The 26,202-nt window shown below is 40.5% G+C and overlaps 1 protein-coding gene across 2 annotated transcripts in view; it reads right to left on the reverse strand.

The window, feature by feature from the left end:
• Nucleotides 1-24,895, reverse strand: part of PSMA6 (proteasome 20S subunit alpha 6) — a 32,184-nt gene extending 7,289 nt beyond the window's left edge. Inside the window, exons 1-3 of one of the 2 annotated variants that reach the window (XM_032871276.1) lie at nucleotides 24,813-24,895; nucleotides 845-939; nucleotides 256-337 (exon numbers count right to left, since the gene is read on the reverse strand). In XM_032871276.1, coding sequence (XP_032727167.1) covers nucleotides 256-337; nucleotides 845-939; nucleotides 24,813-24,831 — 196 coding nt within the window. In that variant the 5' untranslated portion in view covers nucleotides 24,832-24,895. Of the gene's footprint in view, nucleotides 1-255; nucleotides 338-844; nucleotides 940-12,608; nucleotides 12,777-24,812 lie in introns of those variants that run through there. The other variant, XM_032871275.1, reaches the window with a different exon arrangement.
• Nucleotides 24,896-26,202: the final 1,307 nt, after the last annotated feature.

The following is a 26,202-nucleotide window of genomic DNA, read 5'->3' on the forward strand; positions in this document are numbered from 1 at the left end:
GAAATAAATGTCTATGACAGGGGCCTCAGCGCAGTTTCCCTGACAGCAATAGCAACAGAGCTCTAATTCTATAATACTTAAGATTTCAAAACAGGTTATAATACTCTGAATATACTGACATTAGCCTTGGAAGACTGCAAATCTACTCCTACTATCTGCAAATGAGGCACTAAAGGAAGCTTTTTAAAAATTAACACAAAACTCAAAAATAATTTGAATAAAATAACAAATCTAAGTAGAAACTGAGCCAATTACCTGTCATTCCTGTCATCACACAGCCAATGTTTTCAGTTATCTTGAATAAGTGAGTCACTGTGCTGGAATCCAATAATTTGTCCTAATGAACAAAATAAATCAAGGTAACTTTTTAAAAATCAGAGGTCTCTGTGAAGGGATAAAAAATACTACAAAACTATAAAAAATAAAAGAAATACTATAAAATTATAGTGATAAACTACATAATAAATGTTCTCTGTTCAATTTATAGATAAAACCAGTTTTTTAAAAAGGCAGGGAGGAGACTCCGTCTTCCTTTTTTAGATGACAGGTTTCCTGTGGGCAAGAACTATAGCTTACCAAAGCCTGTTCAAGGTCCCTGAAGACAAAAGATCTAGAATTCCCATTGTGCTTATAATCACACCACAAAGTTCAATATATTAACTGTCTACTCAGCTAAACTACTCATAGCTACTCAGTAGATACTTGTTGAATAAACAGAAAAGCAGAGGCAAAGCAGGAATAGTAATGTGAATGTATATAGGTAGTCATATACTTCTGTACAAACTTGTAAAACATCCTTGCAATATATTCCATAACAATTGGCTACCTGGGCAGTATTACTTACAGGTACTTTCTTCTGTGTGACAATTACTGCACAGTCTTTCCCTCTCACAGCTACCGATGTAAGGCCACCCTGGTTAATAGCCTTAAAAGCATATTCTGGAAAACAGAATTGTGTTTTTAAAAGGTGGAATAAATTATTAGATTCATGTAATGGCATAAAAGCGGTCATTAAAAAGAATGAGCTAAAGCTGTATGATCTAACACAGAATGTTGTCCAAGACAAGCAAAGTCAAACTAATAATGATAATAATAAATCATAGTTAAACCAACTCCATTTTGTTCCATTTTAGTTTACTGTAATCATTTTCATCAGGCTAAAGTACCAAATTTCTAACAAAGAATTAATTTATCATGTCCTATCTTTTAATTAATTTATCATGTCCTATCATGTCCTATCAATTACATCTTATCATTTTATTTTCAAGATTTTATTTATTTAACAGAGAGAGAGAGAGATCACAAGTAGGCAGAGAGGCAGGCAGAGAGAGAGGGTGAAGCAGGCTCCCCACTGAGCAGAGAGCCCGATGTGGGGCTCCCTCCCAGGACCCTGAGATCATGACCTGAGGTGAAGGCAGAGGCTTAACCCACTGAGCCACCGAGGTGCCCCACATCTTATCATTTTAAAAGTCTGTTTTGTGGACATTATTTTTACCAAGTCTGGATTTCCTGGGTCAAATTTAGTTGCTCTAAATTTTCAAGATTTACTACTGCTGTTAGTCTGACTATATGCAATTTTAACTGCTGTCAGATTATTCTGCATTGTTTTTTTCTCCCTACCGAGTTAAAATTTTCTGGATCACGGTTTTCTAATCTTCATGATACCTTCAACAAGGATCCTTGAGTTTGTCTATGACAAGTGCAGCTTGTGCACTTCCAGCTGCTGTCAGACCATTCCCCAGGTTAAAACAGATGAATCAAAGTGGTAGCATGCAAACAAACGACTTTGGCACCATGCAGTTTGGCTGACAATGGTTGCCTCTGGAGAGCAGAATTACAGACAAGACTATTCCTTTCTATGCTATGTATTTCTAGAATATTTAAATCTCATTTAAACATCTATTTTGTAATTATAAAGACAGTAGCAGAAATACATGCTCACTGTAGAAAACAGAGGGAATACAGAAGATAATGTAAAAGAAAAAAATTACTCATAACTCCAATCATTATCTGCATTTTGAAATAATAGATATTTTTAAAATTCTGTCAAGTAGTACTCTGGGCACTGGGTCTGAAGCCTGGCCTCATCATCTCTTCAAAAAGCTAACTGGTAATAAGGATCAGGTGAAACAAAGATACTACCTATGCCAAAGAATTTCCTTTAATTGGAGCTATAATAAAAACCACTTATCAATTATTTCTAAGTAGTTATATTTTGAAGACAGAAAAGTAGAGCGAAACGACTCTAATGTAAGGGAAATCCTCAAATTTAGCTTAGATTTAATGAGGTTATAATGGCTTATTTTTACCATCCCATTATACCACAAATAACTTCTAAAATACAATGTTTCAAAATGCTTCTCAGTTTTGCTTCTCATATGGCCAAAAAGCTTCTACTAGATTAAACCTCCATAGCTAAAAATTGTAAACTCTAAACAAAACAACTACTTGAAGGCACCAGAGAGTGGCCAAAAGGAGGCAGATTCTAGAGGGGGAGACGATGGTTGGAGAAGGAAATGGCATGAAGTAAGTTTCCTGTTTTCATGGCTTACAACAGATTGAGTGTAAGCCCTGGTTAGGGCTAAACACCCATAGAAAATCCAGTCTCTTTGTCATGCAGATAGAGAAAACAGTTTGAGGGTAACTATAGCTGCAGGAAAATAAGGGAAAGAAAGGAGAGAGCCAGAGAGGGAGAGCCCCAACCTATGTATGTTACCCAAATCTCTGGGTGATGCCATAACCACACATGCACAAGACAGACTCCAAGCAGCTTAGCTAAGGATAAAAGAAATTAAGATTTGAGTTGCCAGCCAAATTTGCCTGCTAGAACAAATCGATGTTCTTTGGAGGAATATAGCAGAATCCAAGCCAACAACTTCATTAAATATTAAAGGACAAAATACTCTAATTAAAAGCAGAAACTGTCAGAATGGATAACAAAGCAAGACTCAAACATACTGTATCTATCACAGACACAGTTTAACAAACAGTAAGCATCAGGAAGTTGAAGACTATACTAATCAGACAACATACAGACATCAAAGCAATATATCAGAGATAAGGATATTTCAAAAGTAGAAAAATAAATTCATAAGGAAGCTATAACAATCACAAATGTATGTGCACCTTATAAAAGTACTTCAAAATACATAAAAGGAAAACTGACAAAATTAAAAAGAGAAATGGCAAAACCCATCCAGTTAAAGATTTTTAACACCACCACACAAGTGAAATAGACATAGACACACTCACACACAAAGTAAACAAACACTATATGGACCACACTATCAAGTGCCTCAACCTCACTGTATCTGCAGACTACTACCGATGACAACTGAAGAATACACATGCACATGATGTAATATAAATGCGCACAGTACCTCTACTAAGACAGAGCGTATATTAGAGAACATAAAAACAAGTCTCAATAAATTTTAAAGTACTGAAATACCTAAATATTTGAAATTTTTAAAACACTTTTCTAAGTAATCCATGGATCAAAGAAAAAATCATAAGGGAAATTTAAAAATATTTTGAACTGACTGATAATAATATATCAAGATTTGTAGGATGCAGCTAAAAGAAGGAATTTTATGGCAATGATGGACAGACCCTAAGGTGGCCTGCTCTCTACAATCCCTACCTCCTGGTGTTCACACCTTTGTGTAATCCCCTCTTCCTGAGTGTGGACAGGACCTGTAACTTGCTTCTGACAATGAATATGGCAAAGATGATGGGATATCATTATCCTGATTACATTATAGAAGACTGACTTAAAAACAAAAGCAGTACGTTATCTTCCGTACCATGATATTTCTCCTATCATCATCTTTTTCTAACATATTGTTGTTTGTCTTACAAAGGTAATAAATGTCTGTCCCAAATATGAGTAAATATGCAAAAATTTTAAAATAAAAATATTTACCTAAAAGTTTTTGTTTTGAGAAAACATTCCAATTCCCTCATAAATATAAGTGAAATGTAGACAGCGCTGGATCTAAAATATTATCAGAGGTAACAAGTACGGCATTTACAGATATTAAGTGAACTTACAAACTGACTTATCTGTGAAATGAGTCTAATTTCAGTCCTTAACTGTACCCTGTATGTGCCTCATTTATCAATAAAACTACATATATACATAAAAGACTGTCTTGGGACTCCTGGGTGGCTCGGTTGGTTGAGCAACTGCCTTCGGCTCAGGTCACGATCCCAGTGTCCTGGGATCGAGTCCACAAAGGAGTCCTTGCTTGGCAGAGAGCCTGCTTCTCCCTCGGCAGGGAGCCTACTTCTTCCTATGCCTCTGCCTACCACTCTGTCTGCCTGTGCTTGCGTGTGCGCACTCTCTCTAACAAATAAATAAATAAAATCTTAAAAAAAAAAGACTGTCTTGATAGCAGACTAACTCTAGAGATTCCTCTTACTGGATCACTAAGTGGCTGGATGGCAAGGAACCATGAGTCTTCCAGGGAATAGTCAGCCAGCAGCTGGGGCCCTTGGTTCTATACTGAAAGGAAATGAATTCTGCCGAAATCCTCAGTGAGACTGAAAGCAGAGTCTTCTCCAGTTGAGCCTCCAGATGGGAACACAACCTGGACAACACTGTTACAGCCTTAGCATATTCTAAGCAGACTATCCCTGACCCACAGACTGCTGGAGTTAAAAAATGTATGTTATTTTTACCTGCTGTTTGTAGTAATTTTTATGCATCATAGAAAACTAATATGCTCGCCTTTTTACATTAGAAAAGGTCGAAAATCAAGAAGCTAAGCCTCTAAAAAGTTTAGTGAAAGGTAAAACAAACCCAAATTTGAAAAGAGCAATAACAAAGATCAGAAATCAATGAAATAAACAAAAAGAGGAAGTCAGGAAAGTAAAAATTGATTCTTTGAACAAAAACAACAAACTTGAGATGGGGAGATTATCCCAGTGGGCCCCAAATGCAATCATATGTATCCTTATACGAGAGATGGAGAGGAAGATTTTACGCAGAGAAGGTACTGTGAAGAGGGAGCAGAAATTTGAAGATGCTGGTCTTGAAGATCAGAGTCATGCAGTCCCAATCCAAGGAAGCTAGTAGCCTCCAGAAGTGGAGAAGGCAAGGAATGTATTCTCCTAAGGTCCTGCCTAACACCTTGATTTTGGTCCAGGGAAACTGATTTTAGACTCCTGGCCCCCAGAACCACAAGAGAATATATTTCCTTTTTAGCCACCAAATGTGGTAATTTGTTACAACAGCCGCAGGAAACTAATATGCAACCCCCCCGCCCCCGCAGAACTAATCAGGAAAATAAGAGAATACAAATTGCTAGTACCGGGAATAAAAAAAGGGGGCTATCATTATAGACATTATAGAGGTAAGGCAATATTAAGAATAGTCATTTACATACAGATGATTCTTTTATCTAGGTCACTATCCTTGATCTTGTCTAATTTCAGCACCACATTTCCAAATGCCTGCTGTTATTACCCAATTGCTCAGAACATGATTTTGGCCTAAGAAATAATCCATCTATGGCTGTAGAGGGATAACAGTTTGCAACACTTACCAACTCTCCTCTTACATTATATTTTTTGTGAACAGACCTGCTCTTTCCCATACCAACATCTTTTCTTCTTTATGTGCTGCCTGAAGTGCCCTCTCACTCTTAACTTAACCAGAGCTTGCCCTTCCTCCTCAAACCTCTTCCAGCTCTCATGGATTCTGATTATCCCAGATGAGATTCTTCAAACCCTTCTCTGAACTTCTATAGCATTTCCTATTTCCCTGAAGTGTGTATTTTGCCCTTTCACATCTAGACTGGATAGTGAAATAAAACCAAGGAACCAAGGAAATTTAAAATTACATTTGCAACCAATAAATACTAAATCAAAGGTTGGCCATAGGCCCAATTCAGCTTACTAAAGTTGGTTTAAAATGCAGGGTTTTCTAGGAAGGTTTTAAAAATCAGATTAAAAAAAATCTGGACTTAGTTTTCCTCAGGAAAAAAAACTCGGGTAACACCTGATCCTCATTCTTTTTTTTTTTTTTTTTTTAAGATTTGTTTATTTTAGAGAGAGAGACAGAGCGTGCATATGCACGCAAGTGCACACAAGCTGGGACGAAGGGGCAGAGGGAGAGGGAAAAGAAGCCGCCAACTCCCTGCTGAATATGGAGGCTATTCAGGGCTCATCTCATGACCCTGAGATCATGAAGACCTGAGCCAAAACCAAGTCAGATGCTCCTCCGACTGAACCACCCAGGTGCCCGGACCCTCATCCTTACATAGTGAACATCACCTCGGGCTGACACATGCTTTGCAGTTTTTCACAGTTTCCACCATTCCTTGTCATATCTCAGCCTCTTTCACTCAATAGCAACACTTATCTAATCTGCTTAAATAATGCAAAAGATTTTTTAAAAATGCAGAAGATAAAAGTCATAACAGACAGAGCTACCCCCACTACCACATAATAAAATTTTGTCCCACAAAATAAAAAATATTTTACATATAAAAAATACTTCTCAGTAGAGAACACAGCTGTGAATTTGCCAGGATTCAGTGAAGGAGTCCTCTACCTCCCTCTCTATACAGATTAGTGCTGTCAAATAAAATAGTCATCAGTCACATGTAGCTAATGAGCACTTGAAATGTACCTAATGCAACCGAGGAACTGAATTTTTAAAGTTCTTAGTTAAGAATTATCTTTCCTACTGTTCATCTCCCACTTCTCTGAACTTCCCTTCTCAGTCCCCTTCACTGCTTTTACCTCCTCAGCCAAGTCCTTAAATACTGGTATTCCCCAGGATTCTATCATTTCTCCTTATCCCGGGATGATTTTATCCTATATAATCATGACTGTGTCACCATTAGCTATGTACCCACAGTTGCAAATGACTACTTCTCCCACAGGCATTTCTGAAAATTACTCTTCTATAAACCTGCAACTTTAAAGTCTTTATCTCAAATAACAGTTTTACTAACCACTTGAGCTACAAACCTGGGTACCATCCTTGACTCTTTCTCTTCTCCCTCAACAGAAAAATGTTCATTCATACCTAGGATTTGCTTTAAAGTACTCTTAACAGAGAGAGGGTAAACATATGGGAAAGGGAATAAAGAGAAAACAAGAATGACAAAATGTTCACAACTGATGAAGCTGGGTGATGGGTATATGAGGGTCATTATACTATTCTACAAACTGTTGCTTGGAATTTTCCATAATCAAAATTTAAAAAATAAAACTCAAGAGTCTCCTCCACCCTTTCTCAGTATCTTAGTTCACTCATTAGGGCTTATATGGATTATGGAACAAGTCTCTCCTAATTGGACTTCCTGTTATCAGTCCCTTTCTACTAGAATTCTACTCAACTTTCCTGCTATCCTACTTAATAATCTTGTCGTTGTTCTTCCAGCTATGTCCAAAACTCAAGTAGCAAAGTCCAAACTCTACCATGGCACCCACATCTCTTAAAAACTTGCTATAGTCTGCTCTTCCAGTCACTGTCCATGCTTCGACTAACCTGACTGACCTATGCACTGGTATCCCCTAGACCTGTCTAATCAATTCACCTTCTTTGAGGAATCTTTCTTGGCTGTGTCACTTTTTTTTTGTTTTTTGTTTTTTTTTTGAGTAATCTCTATACTCAACATGGGACTCAAACTGATGTCCCTAAGATCAAGAGCCACATGCCCCCATGACTGAGCCAGCCAAGCACCCCATGTGTCACTTTCCACAGTAACCTTCTTGTATTATTTTAGTACTCACCATCTGTGCTGTAATTTTAATAAAATTTTATATAAATAAATCTCTATTATAACATTACCACCATAAAATATTTTTAATAATTTCCAGAAAAATGGAAGCTGCTGGAGTAAAAAATCTTGAGACAACATAATAACGAGAGTATCTTCTAAAGAAACACTGGTAGGGTAAGAATAGGACAGTTTACAACAGAGGTGCGCATGAAGGCCAATTAAGGAAAAAAAAAACCAGAATAGCGTAAGGGGAGCATTTAAAAGGTGTATTTGTTTTTTAAAACCAGAATTCAAATGTGAGAAATATTAAACACTTTATTTCCATCACTAAAGACTGGGGCTTGGGGGGTTTGGGATAAAATTTCAGAAACTTACAAACTAGCAAACACTATTACATTAATCTCTGTAATCTGCTCTTGAATGTCCAAAATTATGCAAGACAATGATAACTGATAGACCATTTCCCATTTTTTAAATGGAGTAAGTCATAATGAATTACACTCAATCCCAAGCCTCCAATTCCTTAAACTGTAACTTAAATACATAGTAAAATACCTATTTGTAAGTATTAGGTTGAAACATGAAACAGCCATTTATATAGATGAAAAAAAGCCAAACATCAGCAGTTTCATATGGTTCAGCCCAATACTAAATCAGTAGGTTAGAATGTTCACTGCCTCCTTGACCACAAACAGAATGGTACATAAATGGTATAGAGACTTTTCTCTCCCAGTAACCTCTTATTCACTTTGTTTATTCACTTTGTCTCTTTCCTTATACTTTTCCCCAATACTTTCCCAACTTTTCCGGGAGTCATTTGTGTAACACTATAAAAAAAAACGGGGGCTCAATATAAAAGGTATTGAGACAAAAATGTTGAGGACAAGCACAATGCCAGACATCGGCTCATAGTACGATCTGCATATCACAGCAGGGATGCACAACCCCTTACAGACACCGGCTTTGCAAGGCCTCTACAGGTTAATTCTGAGGTTCTGCCATTATAAGACTAAGATTTTCCCCACCCATAATTTTGTTTGGAATGCTATACTAAGTTTTGGAAGATAAACGCCCCCCCCTACATAAACTTAAGCTGAAAAATAAAAAGGAATTGAGAGATCTATACATTCTATGAAGTTTGGTTATTAAAAAGAACCAGGGTTGTTCTACTGGGGCAAGGCAGGTATTCTACAGAACATGTCTGTATTTTAATTTCAAAGCTTCATGCTAGAAACTTTTTGTTATTAAGATTTTTGGAAGCTGTTCATTCTTAGGTCTTTCCCTAACCTTGTAACCTAAATGGAAAGTGTATCTCACTTCATAGTGCCATCTAATGTTACCCTCTCTAAAACCATCATCTAGGGGCACCTGGGTGGCTCAGTCGTTAAGTGTCTGACTCTGGGTTTTGGCTCAGGTCATGATCTCACGGTTGCGAGATCAAGTCCCACAACAGGCCCTGTGCTCAGCGCAGAGTCTGCTTGAGATTCTCTATCTCTGCCCTGCCCCCTGCTCATGGGCTCTTAAATCTTAAAATCTTTTAAGATTTTATTTATCATCTTTAAGCAGGTGGGTCATTAGAAATTCTGGCACTGGCATGTGGATGAGGGATGAATATGGGATTTGAAAACAGCAGTGTTTGATTTCATTACTTTTTGTGTGTAGTTATAATACACATGTATTTATGTTTATGCACTTATTTAATTTCAAGTATAATTTCAAATCAAAGAGGGCATGAGAAGTATGGGTTCAGAAATACTTTAAAACTATTTTTTTAAAAGATTTTATTTATTTATCTGACAGACAGAGATCACAAGTAGGCAGAGAGGCAGGCAGAGAGAGAGAGGGAAGCAGGCTCCCTGCTGAGCAGAGCCCGATTCGGGGCTTGATCCCAGGACCCTGAGATCGACCTGAGCTGAAGGCAGAGGCTTTAACCCATGGAGCCACCCAGGTGCCCCTTCAAACTATTTTTTTAATAGCAAAAGATACAAACAGTAGGTACTTCTCAGTCCATTTATTTATAAAACTCTTGATTCCATTTTTATCAGCCACTGAGCCCTTACTATGTGACAGATACTGTTCTAAGCACATCTATTAAGTCATTAAATCCTTACAGGCCTGTCAGCCCTAATATTTTTATTTTACAAATGAAAAGTTCTCATAGTTGGTGTGGAGCAGGACTTGAACCCAGGAATCCTAGCTTCAATACCAATGCCAGATTGGTATTTCTAGATTAGAAAACTGTCCTCTCCAATCTATTTCTACTGGTCCATTTCTTTGCTGTTCCTTATCAGTATGCTCCCTCAGATGCAACTAGGCAAAGCTCAGATCCACCAGACAGGCAAATTCAAGTGCCACTCCTCTCCCCTTCCCTGCCAGACCTATCCAGCAAAGGATCAGCAAGCAGAAGAGAAAAGCCTGAAAGTAATCAGGTTTATTTTGTCCCACTTGGGCCTTAGTTTCCCAACTGATACCTTGGGTAATTTCTGAAGTCAGATTTTAAAGCTAGGTGCTCTATGTATAGCTCTACAGTTTTTTCTACACACATACACAGACACCTCTTGAATACACCAATTAAAAGAAATTTTTCCATAGTTAAAGAGTATAAATGACAATAAAAAATCTTTCTCTTACTCCCTGGGAGCAAACACTGTTTGTTTATAATTATGGTTAGCACTGTAACTTTAAATTTATACTTTTTTGATTTATCAACGTTAGATTACATTTATCTTTTGAGTACCAACTATGGAAGATGAGGGGCATACACTCACCCTCCCATTAATCTTTCCTTCCCTGTTATCTCCTCATTTTTGCTATATTATTTTCCCATTATTAAGTTAACAATTTGCACTCATACTTCCTATATACTTTGTCTTTGGTGGATTCTAAAGTTTATAAACTCATAAACAGCATTTACAGTGTTATCAACGTGTACAAATATTTCACTAGAGAACCAAGCATGGATGGACCATAAAAAAGGAAATACTCCATGTCTACAAAGCTACCAATCTAATAGATCAGGAAAAAACAAAAGGCGCCAAAAAATCAAACAGGCATCTAATAACATTTACCGATCACTCAGTACTGTACTAAGCACTCTACATTTATCGTATTTAATCCACAAAACCACCACATAAAAAGGAATTATTAACCCAACTTTGTAAACAGAAACTAAGGCTAATGTTATTTATCACTTGCCCAAGTTGGCTAGTATGGAGCATGCAGGGATCTGAATCCAGCTATGGCTCCAGGGCCTGAACGCTTCACCACTATACTGCTTGTTCATACTAACTATTCTTTCACTTTCCTTTTCCTAGCAATGTCTAATTAGTGCCCTGATAGCAGAGACAATGTGTTATTCAACAAGGCAGAACTGAAAAGTCATCCTGTCTATATATTAACCTTGTTTGGACCACACGTTTTATTCTAAAATTTAAAAAAATTATTTAACTGACACTATATCCAGTCTTTCTACTCACCAAAATCTGGGAACCATTAAAGACTGCTTTATAGCTGGATTTCACAATATGGTATAGAAAAGCAAAATGCAGGTCTGACTTTTCCTGTTCATACATTAAAAACCACAATACAGAACATTCAAAGCAGTGACCCAACATAGAAAAATTCTTTAAAACTCGGGAAAGTAAAAATGAAACTTTCTTGAGGATACAGTTAGCATCTCTCTTGTTTGATCCTATTTTCCAATTGGGGATGAGTTAAAAGGGTTACTGAATTACCCTTGTTTTTTGCTACATTATATACTGTATGTAGCCATATACTGGGTAAGCTCCATTCTAAGTTATCTTTAACTCTGTTTCTAAAGTTTACAGGTAAAAAGAACCTCACTTATATCCCAACTCTCTCCTTATGATTTCCAAGCACAAATGAAATTACTGTCCTCCCCAAAGCACTGAGGTGCTAAACTCACTCAAAAATCAAAGAATCACGGGGCTAGATATACATCAGATTCTCCAGATGCTACATTCTCTATGGCAAGAGGTTAAAGATCGGGGTTATAATTATAATCTAAACCCTGATACCACTTCGATCCAATACACTACACTGTTACACTGAATGAATGATAGCTACTTTAGAGTTTATTTCCACTAAAGCTGTTCTGCAGGAAACAGCTAGTTCACCGTACCTCACCTACAATTCAGAACCAGCTTTAAATTGCTTAGAAACATTCAGATGTGGGTTAAAAGGAGATGCTAGTTTCTCTAGAATTGACAGTCATTCCTTCTGCCAGTTTTCCAAAGATGTCCTGAACCCTGTAGACACTTGTAATCTGACACATTTTTCTTTTTTTCGTTTGTTTACGTATCTGTCACTCCCTTTCAGCTGTGCGCTTCAGTACAGGAGAGTGTGTGACATCTCTGCATCCCCTAGCACCAGCACAGCGTCTGGCACATAAAAGGTTCTAAATGCCAATGCACAGTTAACTAGGATAAGGAAGTGCATGTTGCAAACAAAGGAAAACGGAGATGAGCGTTTCAATAGCAAGGTTAAGGAGCCAATTATCCTTGAGAGAAGTATGGACGTTGGGCCCACCCAGACCAAACTGTAACAAGTGAAGAGGCGCCAGGAAGCCAGAGTCAGCAACTGTAGTCCTACCTTCCTTAACTCTTTATTGTGTCCAGGAGGTGCGGCCGCTCACCCTGAAGAGGCGAGGCCTTCAGCCATCGGGACCTGGATCCCTCCTCCAGACAGCGGTGGGAACACCACGGGATTGGACCCAGCCTCGGCCTTTCTCCCGTCCCAGCTCTGACCATGCCTCAGCCCGCGGACTACACTCCGGCCACGTCTGCCTGCTCCAGGCCATACAATGACAGAGCAATTCGAGTGGACCAAAGGCAGACTCGGTTCACTCACCTACTTGGTAGAGCCGGCCCTCGGGTGAAAAAATGGTAATGTGGCGGTCAAAACCAGCGCTGGAACCACGAGACATGTTGGCGCACCCACCACTTCAAGCACTGTCTCTGAGCCCCGTAGCTCCCGCACCAGGCGTACAGATCCCCCCGGAACTTGCAACGACTGCTTCCGGGGCACCGGCGGGCTACATCCGCTCTTGCGCGCGAATTCACGACTCTAGCGTCGGTTCAGGCGTGGAGAGAGCTCCGAGGCCCCACCCCTCATTGGGAGTGGGGAGAGCAGGGGTGGCCTTCGGTGTGCGCATGCGCCGGTCCCACGGCTGGGCGAGCTGCACTTACCGGGTGGACTTTCGGTAGTGGTGGTTTGGAGCTTTCATCTGGAAAGTGAATTGGCCGTAGCAAGGACGAAAAAGCTTTCTGAGGGCCTAGAGTAGTGATCCGTGTACCGGTGGGACTTAAATGGATGGTGTATTTAAGTCCGTTGTTAGTTTTGAAACGTGTATATCCAGCCTGTGTCTGGATTGCTGGCGTTGTTCCTAATCTGTACCCACCCACTTTCCTTCCTACTACAGGGAAAAATGGGTTGCAGCCGCTGCGACAGTAACCGTTTACTTTAGGTACAGAAGGGAGCGGGTTCTGGAAAGAGCAGAATTTTCTGGCCAGGCAAGGTCCTTTTGACCAGCAACCGTAAATTTGGCTTAGAGGCGGACCAGGAAATACAGGAGTAATGGAGGAATCATGAGGTTAAGTTGCCTTGATTGAAACTGAAGAACAGAAAGGACAGGGCGTATAGCAGGCTGTTGTTGAATAAACTGATGTAATTCCAAGCGAACTGGGTAGCTCTGGGAGAACAGCAGATGGCCTTAAAACAACAGGTGGCCTTGTAAAATTGTGCCTATTTTGACTTCTTCCCCAAGCACACCCCTATTTAACCAATATAAAATACAAAACATGACGTTAGGCTAGTATTGTTCCGCCCCCCGCCCCCCAAATAATTTGTGCACTAGAAAGTCAGGTTATGCCAAGGTTTCTGGCACTATAAGTGCCTGCTGTAAGTAATACTAAAGTAGGGAGTCCTACCTCCTTAATGTATTTTCCCCTAAACTCACTTTGCATTTAAAGGAAAAAATGTATAAGAACCTCTCAAGGAGATTCTTAAGGAAGCTTCAATTCTCAAGAATGTTCTTTAAAGATAAACTTTTATTAACCTGAAAAAAGTCCAAAACTGAAACATGATTAAGAAAATACTAAATGCAAACAGCATCTCTGGCACACAGGGTACTTTCCAGCTCTGGCTGATTTCCAAGTGCACTGATAAAAGCTGTCCCTTGCTTCTGGTTCAGGTCCCTACTCTCAGGACCAACTCTTCCTGACCTTTTCAGTGCTTTTTTTCCCTTCACACTCTGAGCAATCTTAGTGTACTATAATTCCCAAACTGCCTGAATAGTCGTAAAGAGTTCTCTGTACGGCTGCTAAGGAGGGTGAACTCAAGTCCCACAGGTGCCCTCTATGTTGATGTCTCCCAAACCTAAGTCTCTAGCTGAACCCTTCTCCGGAGTGCAGTTTCTCTCCATCTCTCTTTTTAAGATTTATTTATTGGAGAGAGAGAGAATGTGGGAGGAGGGGCAGGGGGAGAGCGGGAATCCCAAGCAGACACCCTACTGAGGGAGGAGGGGGACTCAGAGCTCCATCCCAGAACCTCAGAAATCTTAGCCAAAATCAAAAGTTGGATGTTCAACCGACCGAGACACCTAGGCGCCCCATGGAGCACAGTCTTACCTAATTACCTGTGGGGTGTTTTTTACACTGAGACACGTAGAACCTTAAAACCCAGTGTGTTTAAAACAGAGCTCATCATCTCATCTCTTCCCCCACCAAAACGGTTCCCGCCCCATGTACCACACTTTACAAGTCCTCAGAGCCAAAACCTTGATGCAGTCTTCAATTCCCCAAAACTAGTTACTCTGTCCTTATATAATCATGATCATTCTTTATTCTGCCTTTTTTTCTGTTCTGTAATTCATAATTTTGTTCACTATTAATCCCACCCTTCCACCTCCACTAAGCTCCATGAGGGCAAAAATCTTTGTGTTGTTCACTAGTATAGCTCCGGCAACTTGAAAAATGATGAGCATAAATATTAGTCAAATGAATGAATTCCTTACAGCATAAGGTAGTTAGAAGTACATTTCTATTTAAACCTGAACTTAAATGCCATTTGTGACACTTACTAGATATGCGATCTAATGCAAAATCCCCAGGTCTGGATTCCCTTATCTATTAATTTTGGATAAGATTGACTTTATGGATGCTGCTGTGAGGATTAAATGAGGGAAGGCAAGTGAAGTACTAACAAAGTACCTAGCGTACAACAAGCACTCATGAAACAGTTGCCGTTACTGTTGCTTTTCTGTCTGGTCAGTTACCAAATCCTATCGATTATTCCTATGGGATAGGATAGATCTGCTTTTCATTCCCACTGCCACTGTCTGAATTTAGACCCTTTTCAGAGTTTGCCTGTTCTGGCACATACAGTCTCTTCTTGTTGATCCACATTCTTGAAATCATTTTTTTCTGGAGCAAACTCTAAGCTCTCATTGAATTGGTTCCCTGCCTAGATTGATCTCTCTCTCCCTCTCTTCCTTTCTTTTCTTTCTTTCTTTCTTTCTTTCTTTCTTTCTTTCTTTCTTTCTTTTTCTTTTTTAAGATTTTATTTATTTGACAGGCAGAGATCACAAGCAGGCAGAGAAACAGGCAGAGAGAGAGAGAGGTGGAAGCAGGCTCCCTGCTGAGCAGGGCTCCATCCCAGGTCCCTGGGATCATGTCCTGAGCTGAACCTGCCTACATTTCTTTGCACTACTGAATAAAATAGTCTTTTGCTTAGAGTTTAGAGTTTTCTACCAGTTGACCTATACCTGTGTTTTCAGCCTTCTGTTTCTACTTCATCAGCCTATTTCTATCGCAGGGATACACACCACAGCACTGCCCTGAGCACCACTGCCTAAACACTCCTCCAGCTCTCCTAGTTTCCCTATACTATTCCTCCTGCAAGGACCACTCATTGCCACCTCCTCTTTGAAGAAGTTCAAATCCACCAATCTATCTCTTCCCCCCTATATGGTCCAGTGCATGTCATTAACTTGAATCTTTTATTAGCCTGAACCAAATGCAATGGCCATTTTTTTTTGTAGGTCAAAATGGTCAAATATTGGTAATTATATGATATAACTTAAAGAGTTGTGTGTGTAGACTTCACCAAAGATTGGCAGAAGAGAGGCTGGATGCTTTTCATCTCTGTGTCTTCTGACACCTCTGACAAGAAGCTTGGCTCATTCAAGTTCAATAAATTACTCTTAAATTGAACTGCAAACAGTAGAAAGAAAGGGACTAACTGAGAAATGTTTTCATAGCTGCAATCCTTTCCTTCCCATGTAGACATGACTGCTATATGGCGTCTCTGAGTATTCCCTGCCATGCAGTGATGGGATATTTAAAATCATACAGACTGTAAGCCATGAGAATTTCACAGGTTCAAAGACATCCTAATCCCTTTTTGAGATTGCAGTTAAGCTGGGCCCTGAAAGAGGCATTGGATTTTGAATGGTATATACATTTTAACACTCTTAAGGATATTTCCTGGAGGAAACCTCATTTTCCACACAAACACAAACTGAAAGCTACAATGAAAACATCCTTGAGGGCAGTGGTCACATCTGTGTTGCTCCCAGTGTATCCTCAATGCCAAACCATGTCTAGCATGCAGCAAGCATTGAGAGAATTCTGTGAATATGCATGCTCACTATTTGTGTTTTCTGTTATGTTTAATTATCTCTCTTTGAAGAGATTTGTGGATGAATGAGAAACCCGAATTCTAAAACCCTAAAACGTCAGTGATTTTATGTTAGAATTTGAGATTTTTCCACTGAGGCAAATTAATTCCTCTGGGAAATCTTTCAGAAAGACAAATCCCTTTGCTGATTCCACTGCTGAGGGAAATCCCCTGGAAGCAGACGAAGTGTGTGCCACTGGGTACCAAGTAGCAGCTAACCTACTCACCCAGGTGGACTTCCCCCAGGGTGGGGACGCTTTCACCAAAGTCATCAGTGCCCTTGCAGCTTTAATACAGGCCAATGGGGGCAGACTTGCTGTGTCTGTGTGGAAAGTTTGATCTTCCTCTCTGTGGGGCCACCAAGTTAGGCTTTTTGAAATGACTTTCTGGTTTTTTGAAAAATTTTAGAGATGACTTAACATCTTGTGAGCCTTGGAAAATCTCCTGGGGCCCTCCGTTTGGCAAGGCCCACAATCTCCCCTGGGGGTGGAGGTAGGTGGAAGGTTGGGGTTACCCACAAGGCAAAGGTAAAAAGTGGCAGCGTATATTCCCAGTGACTGACTGCAGACATGCTGAATCACATGGTGTTTAAAGACAAGATAAGAATTTAGTCCTGAGCTTAAGTTGCTATGCTAGCAGTTCAGTGAGCCAGGGAATGTAAGAATGAAGCTGATCTCTGTTTCCATGCGATATTAGCAGATGCTGAAACACAATGCCCTGTGAGTTGGCCGTAAGCACTGGTAATGGGGGTACTTCAGAAGAGTTAGGGTTTCTTGAGGTTAAGGGGCCCCAAAGATTGATAGCAAGCAGGACAGAGGTAGAGATGTAGCAGCTTGGGTGACCAGCATGAGGGAAGTAGGCCTCTGCCCAGCTCCCTGGCCACACTTTGCAATCAGGTGCTCCTCGGGGGGCCGAGGGCAAGAACTTGGCTGTAATCGTAGCTTTACCTATTTGTATCTCACAGCAGTCTCAGTCCTGTGGTTCTTCCTGCCCTCCGCCAGCCCCCTCCCCCGGTAGCTATGGTCAGCTTCCTGAGAGCTGTCATTCTGGCTGAGTGTCCGAGGAGGAAAAAAATTATTTCTTTATACTTCAGTTCTATAATTTATGGGCAGAAGAGGACAAATGAAGCACCAAACGCGGGGTATAGTGTGCTTCTGTGACTTACATGAGGCACTTTTGAAAGCCCTTCAAATCCTTTACCTGACCAGATGCCAATAAAGCAACACTCCCCTGCCCCCTTGTGCATAACATCTAGTGTGGTGCTCTCATCCTCAGTACCAATGGTGGGTACAGTACGATGTCTGTCAACATAGCAGTCCCACAGCTGTCATTTCCCTCCTGCTCCAGCCTTCCTTACCAGTCAATATCATTCTGTGCCTGGATTCTCTTAGTCATCACCAATAGTGAGAATGCTGTCCTTCTATTTGAAAGGGAATTAACTTGCATCAGCCTAATCTAAAGGACATTTAATTAAAACTACCCAGGAACGTGCCACTTCAATAGAGCAAAATCTTTTTTTTTCTTTTTAGAGCCAAAATCTTTAGTTTTCAGTTCACTCTTGATTTTTAGCTATAAAAACCTCAGTAATATCCTCTTAGAACTTTTGATATTTCTCTTATTTTCCCAGACTCCCCTCAAATGAAGATCAAATGCTCGACTGATCTCGTTTCTGGAAGCCAAAGATTTTGAAAAACACTGAGCATTCTCATGGGTCTCCCCAGAATACTGGAAGAAGCAATGGAAGACCCCAGCCGGCTTGGGCTTAACCGTTGGTGGTTTTAAACATACAACTTCCCCTTAGGCATGTTAACACAGGAAGCCCTTCATAGCTTGAGAAAACAGAAAATGTTCCAGTGAAAAATCAGAAGGGGAAGAGAGGGGTGGGAGTCTTGAACATGGTCAGGCTCTGCTATGAGTGTCAGAAGCACTGAATTACAATCTGAGCCTGGCCACAGACTATCTGACGACTATGACCTCGGTTTCTTCTCTCAAACAGGTAAGCATGCTGTACCCACCTTAAAGGCATAGAGAAAAAAGAAATTAACCACTGCAGTGAAAATAAGCCACCTAATAGATCTGAACTCAACTTAGAGCTCTGTTTATGAAGGGGTGGGAGGGCACTGGTGAATAAGGACTGGACTTTTGGCTGTTGCTTTGATGTCTCCCTAGTACAGCAGGAAACCAAGGACTGCACCAGCCTGCACTGCACTCTGCTATTGTTCAGAAGTGAAAGTCTATTTTTCTTAGCTTGGAAAGCAGCCCTTTCTTTCCCACCCTGTCCCACACACATGCAGCCTCACCCATGGCTGCGGGCGGGGATGGGAACCGTAAGCATCAATCAGTTCGTTGGTAAGATTTTCATGGCTATCATCTTGGGGTCTTTATGAATGTTATTTAACTTTATTTACTCTACTCACCACCTTCACCATTACCCTCATTCCAGCCCCCTGGTCAGGTGAGGAAAGGGAGGTACAGAAGTTGGCCAGGCACCAAGAGAGTGAGTTAGGAACAGAGAGGAAATAAGACTCAATAGCCTTCCCTTTAGACTAGAGACACTTCCTCTTCCTTGAGGTTTCCTAATTGGCTTCCTCTAATTCCTCTTCTCTTACCACAAAACTAAGTCATCTCTGATGCTCAGAAAGAGTCAGGCTCTCTTGGGATAATGGAGGAGAGAACAAATGAATGAGATTTCTGATGTTATAAACAATATTTTCAGTCACTAATTTAGGAACTAGTTCTTGAGAAGATAATTATTGATGGGAAAGCAAGAGAATGCTCCAATCTAATTTTCTCCTTGCTTTGAAATGACATGATGAATCTCAGCTGAGGTCCCCAAACTTCTCCCAGAGTACATTTCATCCACAGGGGTGAAACAAAGACAACTTTCAAAAGTCAACCAGACAACAGATCTAAAACACTTCCAAGATAAAAAATTCTGGAATGACGTCTTACAGGTGTATAGCAAATTTCATTTCAGTTATCCCTGTGCCATATACATAGTTGAAGCCTAATAAATATTCGCTCATTTAAGACATTGGGGGTTTAAATGGTAATAATCAGAGAGAGTGGCATTGAGAAATTCTCATTATTTCCTGAGGATCAGCCAAAGCATCACACACCAGAGACTGTTCTTGAGTCAGTCAGCTCACACACAAATTACTGTGGAGCAAGAGGGGAATTCACTCAAAGGGGAAGTGGGAACTGGAGGTGAAAATCAGGAAGACATTTTCAGACAACTTCCCCAAAGTCATTCAACAAACATGTATTAAGCCCCTTCTATGGGTAAAAAGCTGGGCTGGCTGCTCTGGGACACGCAGAGATGAACCAGCTGGGGGCTGCATCAGTGGGGAAGATGAAACATGAATGAAAGCAACACTAGCAGGAGGCAGTTCATGATACATGAGGTCAAGTCCAACAGAGCACTGTAAACAGGAAATCACCTTGGGCCATAGGGAATGTAAGCTGCCTGGTGGAAGAAGTGTGTCTGAGCTCAGCTTAGGACAACAAGAACTCTAGCAGGGGTGTTAGTTGTTGGGGCAGTGGGAGTGGCAAGAAAAGAAAAGCAGCAGGAGAAAAAAGAGCTTGACTTGGACGCCTGGGTGGCTCAGTTGGTTAGGCGGCTGCCTTCAGCTCAAGTCATGATCCCAGTGTCCTGGGATCGAGTCCCACATCGGGCTCCCTGCTCGGTGGGGAGCCTGCTTCTCCCTCTGCCTCTGCCTGCCACTCTGTCTGCCTGTGCTCACTCTCTCTGACAAATAAATAAATAAAAATATTAAAAAAAAATTTAAAAAAGAGCTTGACTTGGACTCACAAATGTTCTAGATTAGGATACAAATGCAGGGAGGAGGCCTTGATTGCCTAAGCTAAGGAACTTAGAGGCTCTGGTTAGAAGGCAATAGGGAAACATCTAATGCTTTTGAGTTAGGGAAGCAGCAAGATTAGAATTGTGCTCTGGGACTATAAACCTGGTGGCAGTGTATATGATGAACTGTACATGGGGATATCAATCAGGAGGCTATTGCTAATAGTCCAAGTGGAAGTTTCTGAAGTCCTGAACTGGGGTAGTCATCATGAGAATGGAAGGAAAAGAATACTTGCAAGGGATTTTTTAATTACTCTCCACCCATTGCAAAAAGTAATACACTATTCAAAGCAGTGCTATTTGTAATAGGCAAAAACTAGGAGCTATTTAAATGCCCATCAACAGCACTATAATTTGTGGTGCATTCACAGTACAGAACACTGTATAATAACAAAAATGAATGAAATACAATTACATGCAACACTGTGGATGGACCTCACCTACGACTGAAAGGAAGAAGCCAGCCACAGATGAGCACATCCTGAATGATTCCATTTATATAAAGTACAAAATCAGGCAAAACGAATCTCTACTGTTAGAGGATTAGATAGTGGTTACCTTTGTGGGGGCAAGAAATTATGGAAACAGGCATCTAGGTTCTAGTAACAGGCATGATGAACAGACTGTGATAAAACTACAGTGTGATTCTTCCTCTCACACTCTTCTTGCCTCTACTTGAAAACTGGCAGGTCCCATTAGTTCTCTGTTCCTTCAATAATATGCGGTGCTATGGTCACTTTAAGTAACAAATGCAGTCTCAATCCAGAAATGAGAATATCCAGTTCCAAAACCACAAAAATTCCAAACAGCACTACATCATTTCTAATCTATCATCTTAAGTTGATTTCAGATTAAAGCCTCCAGTGGAAAGCATGGTCGGCTTTTCCTCCGTAATCACTCTTGGCTCAAAATCGTCCCTAGCCAAGGTGGAGGGTGGGCAATCTAGGATGGGGAGGGTAGGTAAGAATGGGTGGCTTGATACTTTCTAGGCCTAGCAGATGTTTAAAGCTTGCGTTTCTAGTGAGCCTGGCAGAGAAGATGCTCTTCTCTGGGCCATCTTCTAGGCCCTTCAGTGGTTCTCTGCTGGGCCCATACATATTTATAGGTAGGTGGCCACTTGCAGCTACTTCTTCAACCCTCTGAGCACCCAGAAGTTCCCTTCCAGCCCAAGACAACCCTAATTCCCTCCTACATCTGGCTCCCATCAGACCTCTCAAGGCAGAGCCCTCTCTGGTTCTCTTTCTGATGACCCTTGTCAACCCTTCTGTCCTCTTCAATATTTGCAGGCAGACTCAGGCCCCATCCACAGAAGCTTCAGTGTTCTCAGACACCAGCACTCTGGGTCACCCATACTTGAGGAGAATCTCCCAAGTCGTCCTACTGAGGCATCTTTCTTGGGGTCCTGGGGTCAGAGGACACCCAAGGAACTCAGAGACTGGCAATGACTCTCTCCAAAGAAACCTCTTTATCTTTTTCCTTCCTCTGACTCCTTTACATCTTTGGCCTGGCTAAAGATGTATTTATTTATTCTTTATGTAAAACCTGCCTGTGGGGTGTATGCCTCACACTCACCTGGGAATCTTAGTATCTACCATATTTGTGCCTCAGTGGAGTATGGCACATATGTTGTAACACTTCCAGACTGTGCGGACAATGAAAAGAAGAAAGTAAAAATCATCCACAATTCTAACACCCAGAGATACCTATTAACATTTTGGAATCAACAAGATGTTATTTCTTTAAGATACTTTTATCCAGGTGTTTCTTTCCTCCCATAGGTCAGTCCTTCCTTCCTTCCTGCCTTCCTCCCTCCCTCCCTTTCCCTATTCAAAAAATGGGATCATATTAGACATGTCATTTTGTAGATATTCTTTGATTTAATCCATGCCAACACACAAAGAATCATTTTAACTACTGTAACATTTAAAATTATACCTACTTCTTCATTCCCTTGTTTTGTACATTTAGTTATTTACAGTATTATTATCAATAACACTATTATGAATATCTTCATGTACAAAGCTTTTTAAAAAAAAGAACTTCTTTTGGAAATGTAGTCAAGAGTTGACTGCCCACAACAGACACTTTGAAGGTAAACATCAACACAGTTTGCTAACTGAATAAATATGCAAGTAAGGGGAAAGAATAAGAAAAAATAACAAAGTAAGGCAGGAAGTCGCTCTGTTGGGGTGAAGATGAGTGGTTTCCAAAGTGGCTGAGTTTGAGTGTCTGCAGGCCACCCAGGTAGGAATGCCTAACTGGAAAGAAACCAGGGGGTAGAGATGGTGCCTTCCCTTGAGACACCTGTCTACTAAACTAACCCCAGCAAGGCATGGTTTTATTGGGCCACAAGCCTAAAGGTGTTTGCAGTTAGATGGGAAAAGAGCCAGTGGAAAGGGATTGACTGAAGAGAACAAGGTCTCAAGTCACTAAGAAGGGACAGAATGGAGGCAAGTAGAAAAAGTAACCTAGAGAAGAAAAGGGAGAAAAGGTCAGGATAGGAAAGTTATTGGAAAGGGCAAAAATTGCTGAAGAGACTCATGACAGGTGGCTTGCAGATCCTAGTTAAGTCATTGCTGACAGTGAGAATGGTGAGATGATGATGCGGACTTAAACTCACAAGTGTTGTTGCATTATTATTTTAATGTAAGCTTGAGCTCATTTGCCGCTACTCAAAATACTATTAAAGACATGGTCTGCAGCATTGCATCCCTAGGTACACCAGACCCAAATCAGAATCTGCATTTTCAACAAGATCCCAGATGATTCTATGCCCATTAAAGATTGAGAAGTACTGCTATAGTCCATCTTCCCCACTGAACAGAAAAGGAAATGGAAGTTCCAAGAGATAAACTATTTTTCAAGTTAAGATTGCAAAAGCTAAGAGAGCTCCTTCAGGAAATGAATGGGAATTCAATGAAAGATGAAAACCAGAATCTTCAAATGGGAGTGAAGTTCCAGCCGTTTAATTACATGACTTTTCTAGCAATACTGGTGTGTGGGAATGAAGTGGAGTGGTTTGGGGCTATCCAAAATGATGTTTCTCAAACGCAGTGCAGGAGGCGAAAGGAATGAAAGAATCCATGGTGTTACTGAAACCATCTCTAAGATAAATGCTTTAAGAGTGGGATGGGGGTGGGCAGTGCCTGAGTGGCTCAGTCCGTGAAGCATCTGACTCTTGATTTCAGCTCAGCCCATGATCTCAGGGTTGTGAGATTGAGTCCCTCATCGGGCTCCATGCTCGGTGCAGAGTCTGCGTGAGGTCTTCTCCCTCTGCCCCTCCCCCTGCTTTCTCTCTCTCTCTCTCTAAAATAAGTAAATTAAAAAAAAAAAAACTTAAAAAAAAAAGAGAGCGAGCGAGGGTGGTATGGGGAAGAAGGCAAGCAAACCCAGATGGGGAATGACAATTGAGGCCTTTAAAATAGGAAAGGATGGACCTCAGAACACACCAATGAGCTGGTTGTTGGGATGAAGGAGTGGGGGAGGGTAACAAGTTGTGGTCCAAATGAAGAACTTGAAAGTTTGAAATTCTGAAGCTGGAACACTTTTAAGTAATTTAAAAGGCTCAAGTTGGCCATCTCACAGGGGGCCAAAATGACCTAAAGGTTAAGAAACGAGACCAAAACATGGGTGGTGTTGGAATATCTGGGCATAACAGCAGTGGGTGGGAATAAAAAAATCTACTGACACTTACAAAGCACAAACTGTTCGACTCTGATTTCCTCACATAAACTTCCCTTGGTGTGTCAGTACAAAAAGAGCCATGTGATTTGCTTTAAAAGATAAAAATCTCTGTGTAAAGCAGTGATCCTTCATGAGACTCTCTTCAAAAACTTGGTATGACTCGAGTTTATTTCTTTAGTACTTAGACATTAGAGGGCCTAACTTGGAAAAGACCTATTTCTTCAAAGATCTGACCATGCCTGCGAGAACCAGACTAAATGCCAAAGGACATGACCCTTCATTTGAGCCAATAGATATCATCAGAGTGACAGCTTCCTGGAACACGAATTTCCTCCTGAACACAAGGAAGCCTTGAGGACTTTGAGTATACACCTCTGCAAGTAGTATTTTATGGTAGACAACAAGGCCCTAGCTTAATTCGGCCACCCCTCTTTAGGAATTCACATTATTATGATTAGAGTTCATGAGGAAGAAGTGGTAGAAGACTATACAAACAAAGAAGTTTTCATTTTCTCTCAGGTGAAAAAAAAGTTACAAGAGTTTATAGAGAATGATCCTTTAAAAATTATATATATGTAATAGGCATATATATATATATATGTATATGTGTGTAAAAACTTAGTAGCAATAGATAGCTCAGCTTTGGAGCAGAGAATAGAAAAAAATGCAGCTTTGGCTTCTAAGACAAGGTCACTAAAAAAAGGAAGAAACTATAAGAATATTTTATTTTTAAAGACAGTGATAGGGGCATCTGGCTGGCTCAGTTGGTAGAGCACGCGTCTTGATCTCGGGGTTAAAAAAAAACAACTTAGTAATATAGTACATCTTACCTTTGGGAAGACCCGCCATAACCACTTTCAAAGGAACCTATTTCATGGAGGTGTGGAGGCCCATTCTCTTCTCCCAGGCTGGGACACTGCCCTGCCTGAGACAGCCAAATGAACAGAAGAATTGTCAGGGAATTCCATTGGCACTTGTTAGGGCACTGGCATTCTCTGTTCTAATGTAGTCATAGAAAGCAAAAGAAATCTGTTTTAATAATTGATTTTAAGTATTTTGATGTGAACTAAACTTGATACCAAGTAATGTTCTGGTCCAGCTGAGAGTGAAAGGGCAATGTGACCTGGTCTCTTTAAAAATGAACTTCTGTCTCTACCATTAGAAATGACAGTGTCTAGCAGTGATTTCTCAAGTATTTGGGCTTGTGGGCTGGATTTTCATTAACACCAAAGAGAAGACGGGTAGTTTTATTTATTTATTTATTTATTTATTTATTTATTTATTTATTTTACAGATTTTATTTATTTGACAGAGAAAGAGAGAGCGAGCACAAGCAGAGCAGCAGGCAGAGGCAGAGGGTGAAGTAGGCTCCCCACCAAGCAGGGAGTCCGATACAGAGGCTCAATCCCAGGACTGACCTGAGCTGAAGGCAGATGTTTAACCAACTGAGCCACCCAGGTACCCAAGGGATAATTATTTTAATGTGGTTGAAATTTATGTCACATTTCTTGTCAGAAACTACCAAAACCCTTCATATGACAGCTGCTATTTACAACACATCATGGTTACCTTAATAACTTAATCCATTTGATAAGAATGTACTGTGAGCAATCTAGTGGCAACACTATTTTTAGCTGCTATCAGTGACTAGATAATTGTCTTCCTGTTTATTTTAATTCCCAGTTGAATGCAAGTGGTGTATGTGGGGTATGTGGAAGCACTGAGTGGAATACTGCCAACAAAAAACAAACCTCAGAACAGAGAGCTTTAGGGAATTTTGAAACACCATGAAATAGACATGCTAAGAGAAAATTAAAGATTATTTCTCAAGATTTATGGCACTTACTCATTGGTATTCTCTTATTTTATTTTTTTTAAGTGTGGGACATAGAATTTTATTTTATTTTTTGTGTTTTTTTTTGTTTTTAATTATTTTTATTAACATATAATGTATTATTAGCCCCAGGGGTACAGGTCTGTGAATCGTCAGGTTTACACATTTCACAGTACTCACCACAGCACATACTCTTCCCAATGTCCATAACCCAACCCCCCTCTCCCTATCCCCCTCCCTGCACCAACCCTGTTTGTTTTGTGAGATTAAGAGTCTCTTATGGTTTGCCTCCCTGCAGATCCCATCTTGTTTCACTTTTTCCTTCCCTACCCCCAAATCCCCCGCCCTGCCTCTGAAATTCCTCATATCAGGGAGATCATATGATA

This window comes from Lontra canadensis, unplaced genomic scaffold, assembly GCF_010015895.1.
Source record: "Lontra canadensis isolate GAN:19392208 unplaced genomic scaffold, GSC_riverotter_1.0 scaffold42, whole genome shotgun sequence".
Classification (NCBI taxonomy): domain Eukaryota; kingdom Metazoa; phylum Chordata; class Mammalia; order Carnivora; family Mustelidae; genus Lontra; species Lontra canadensis.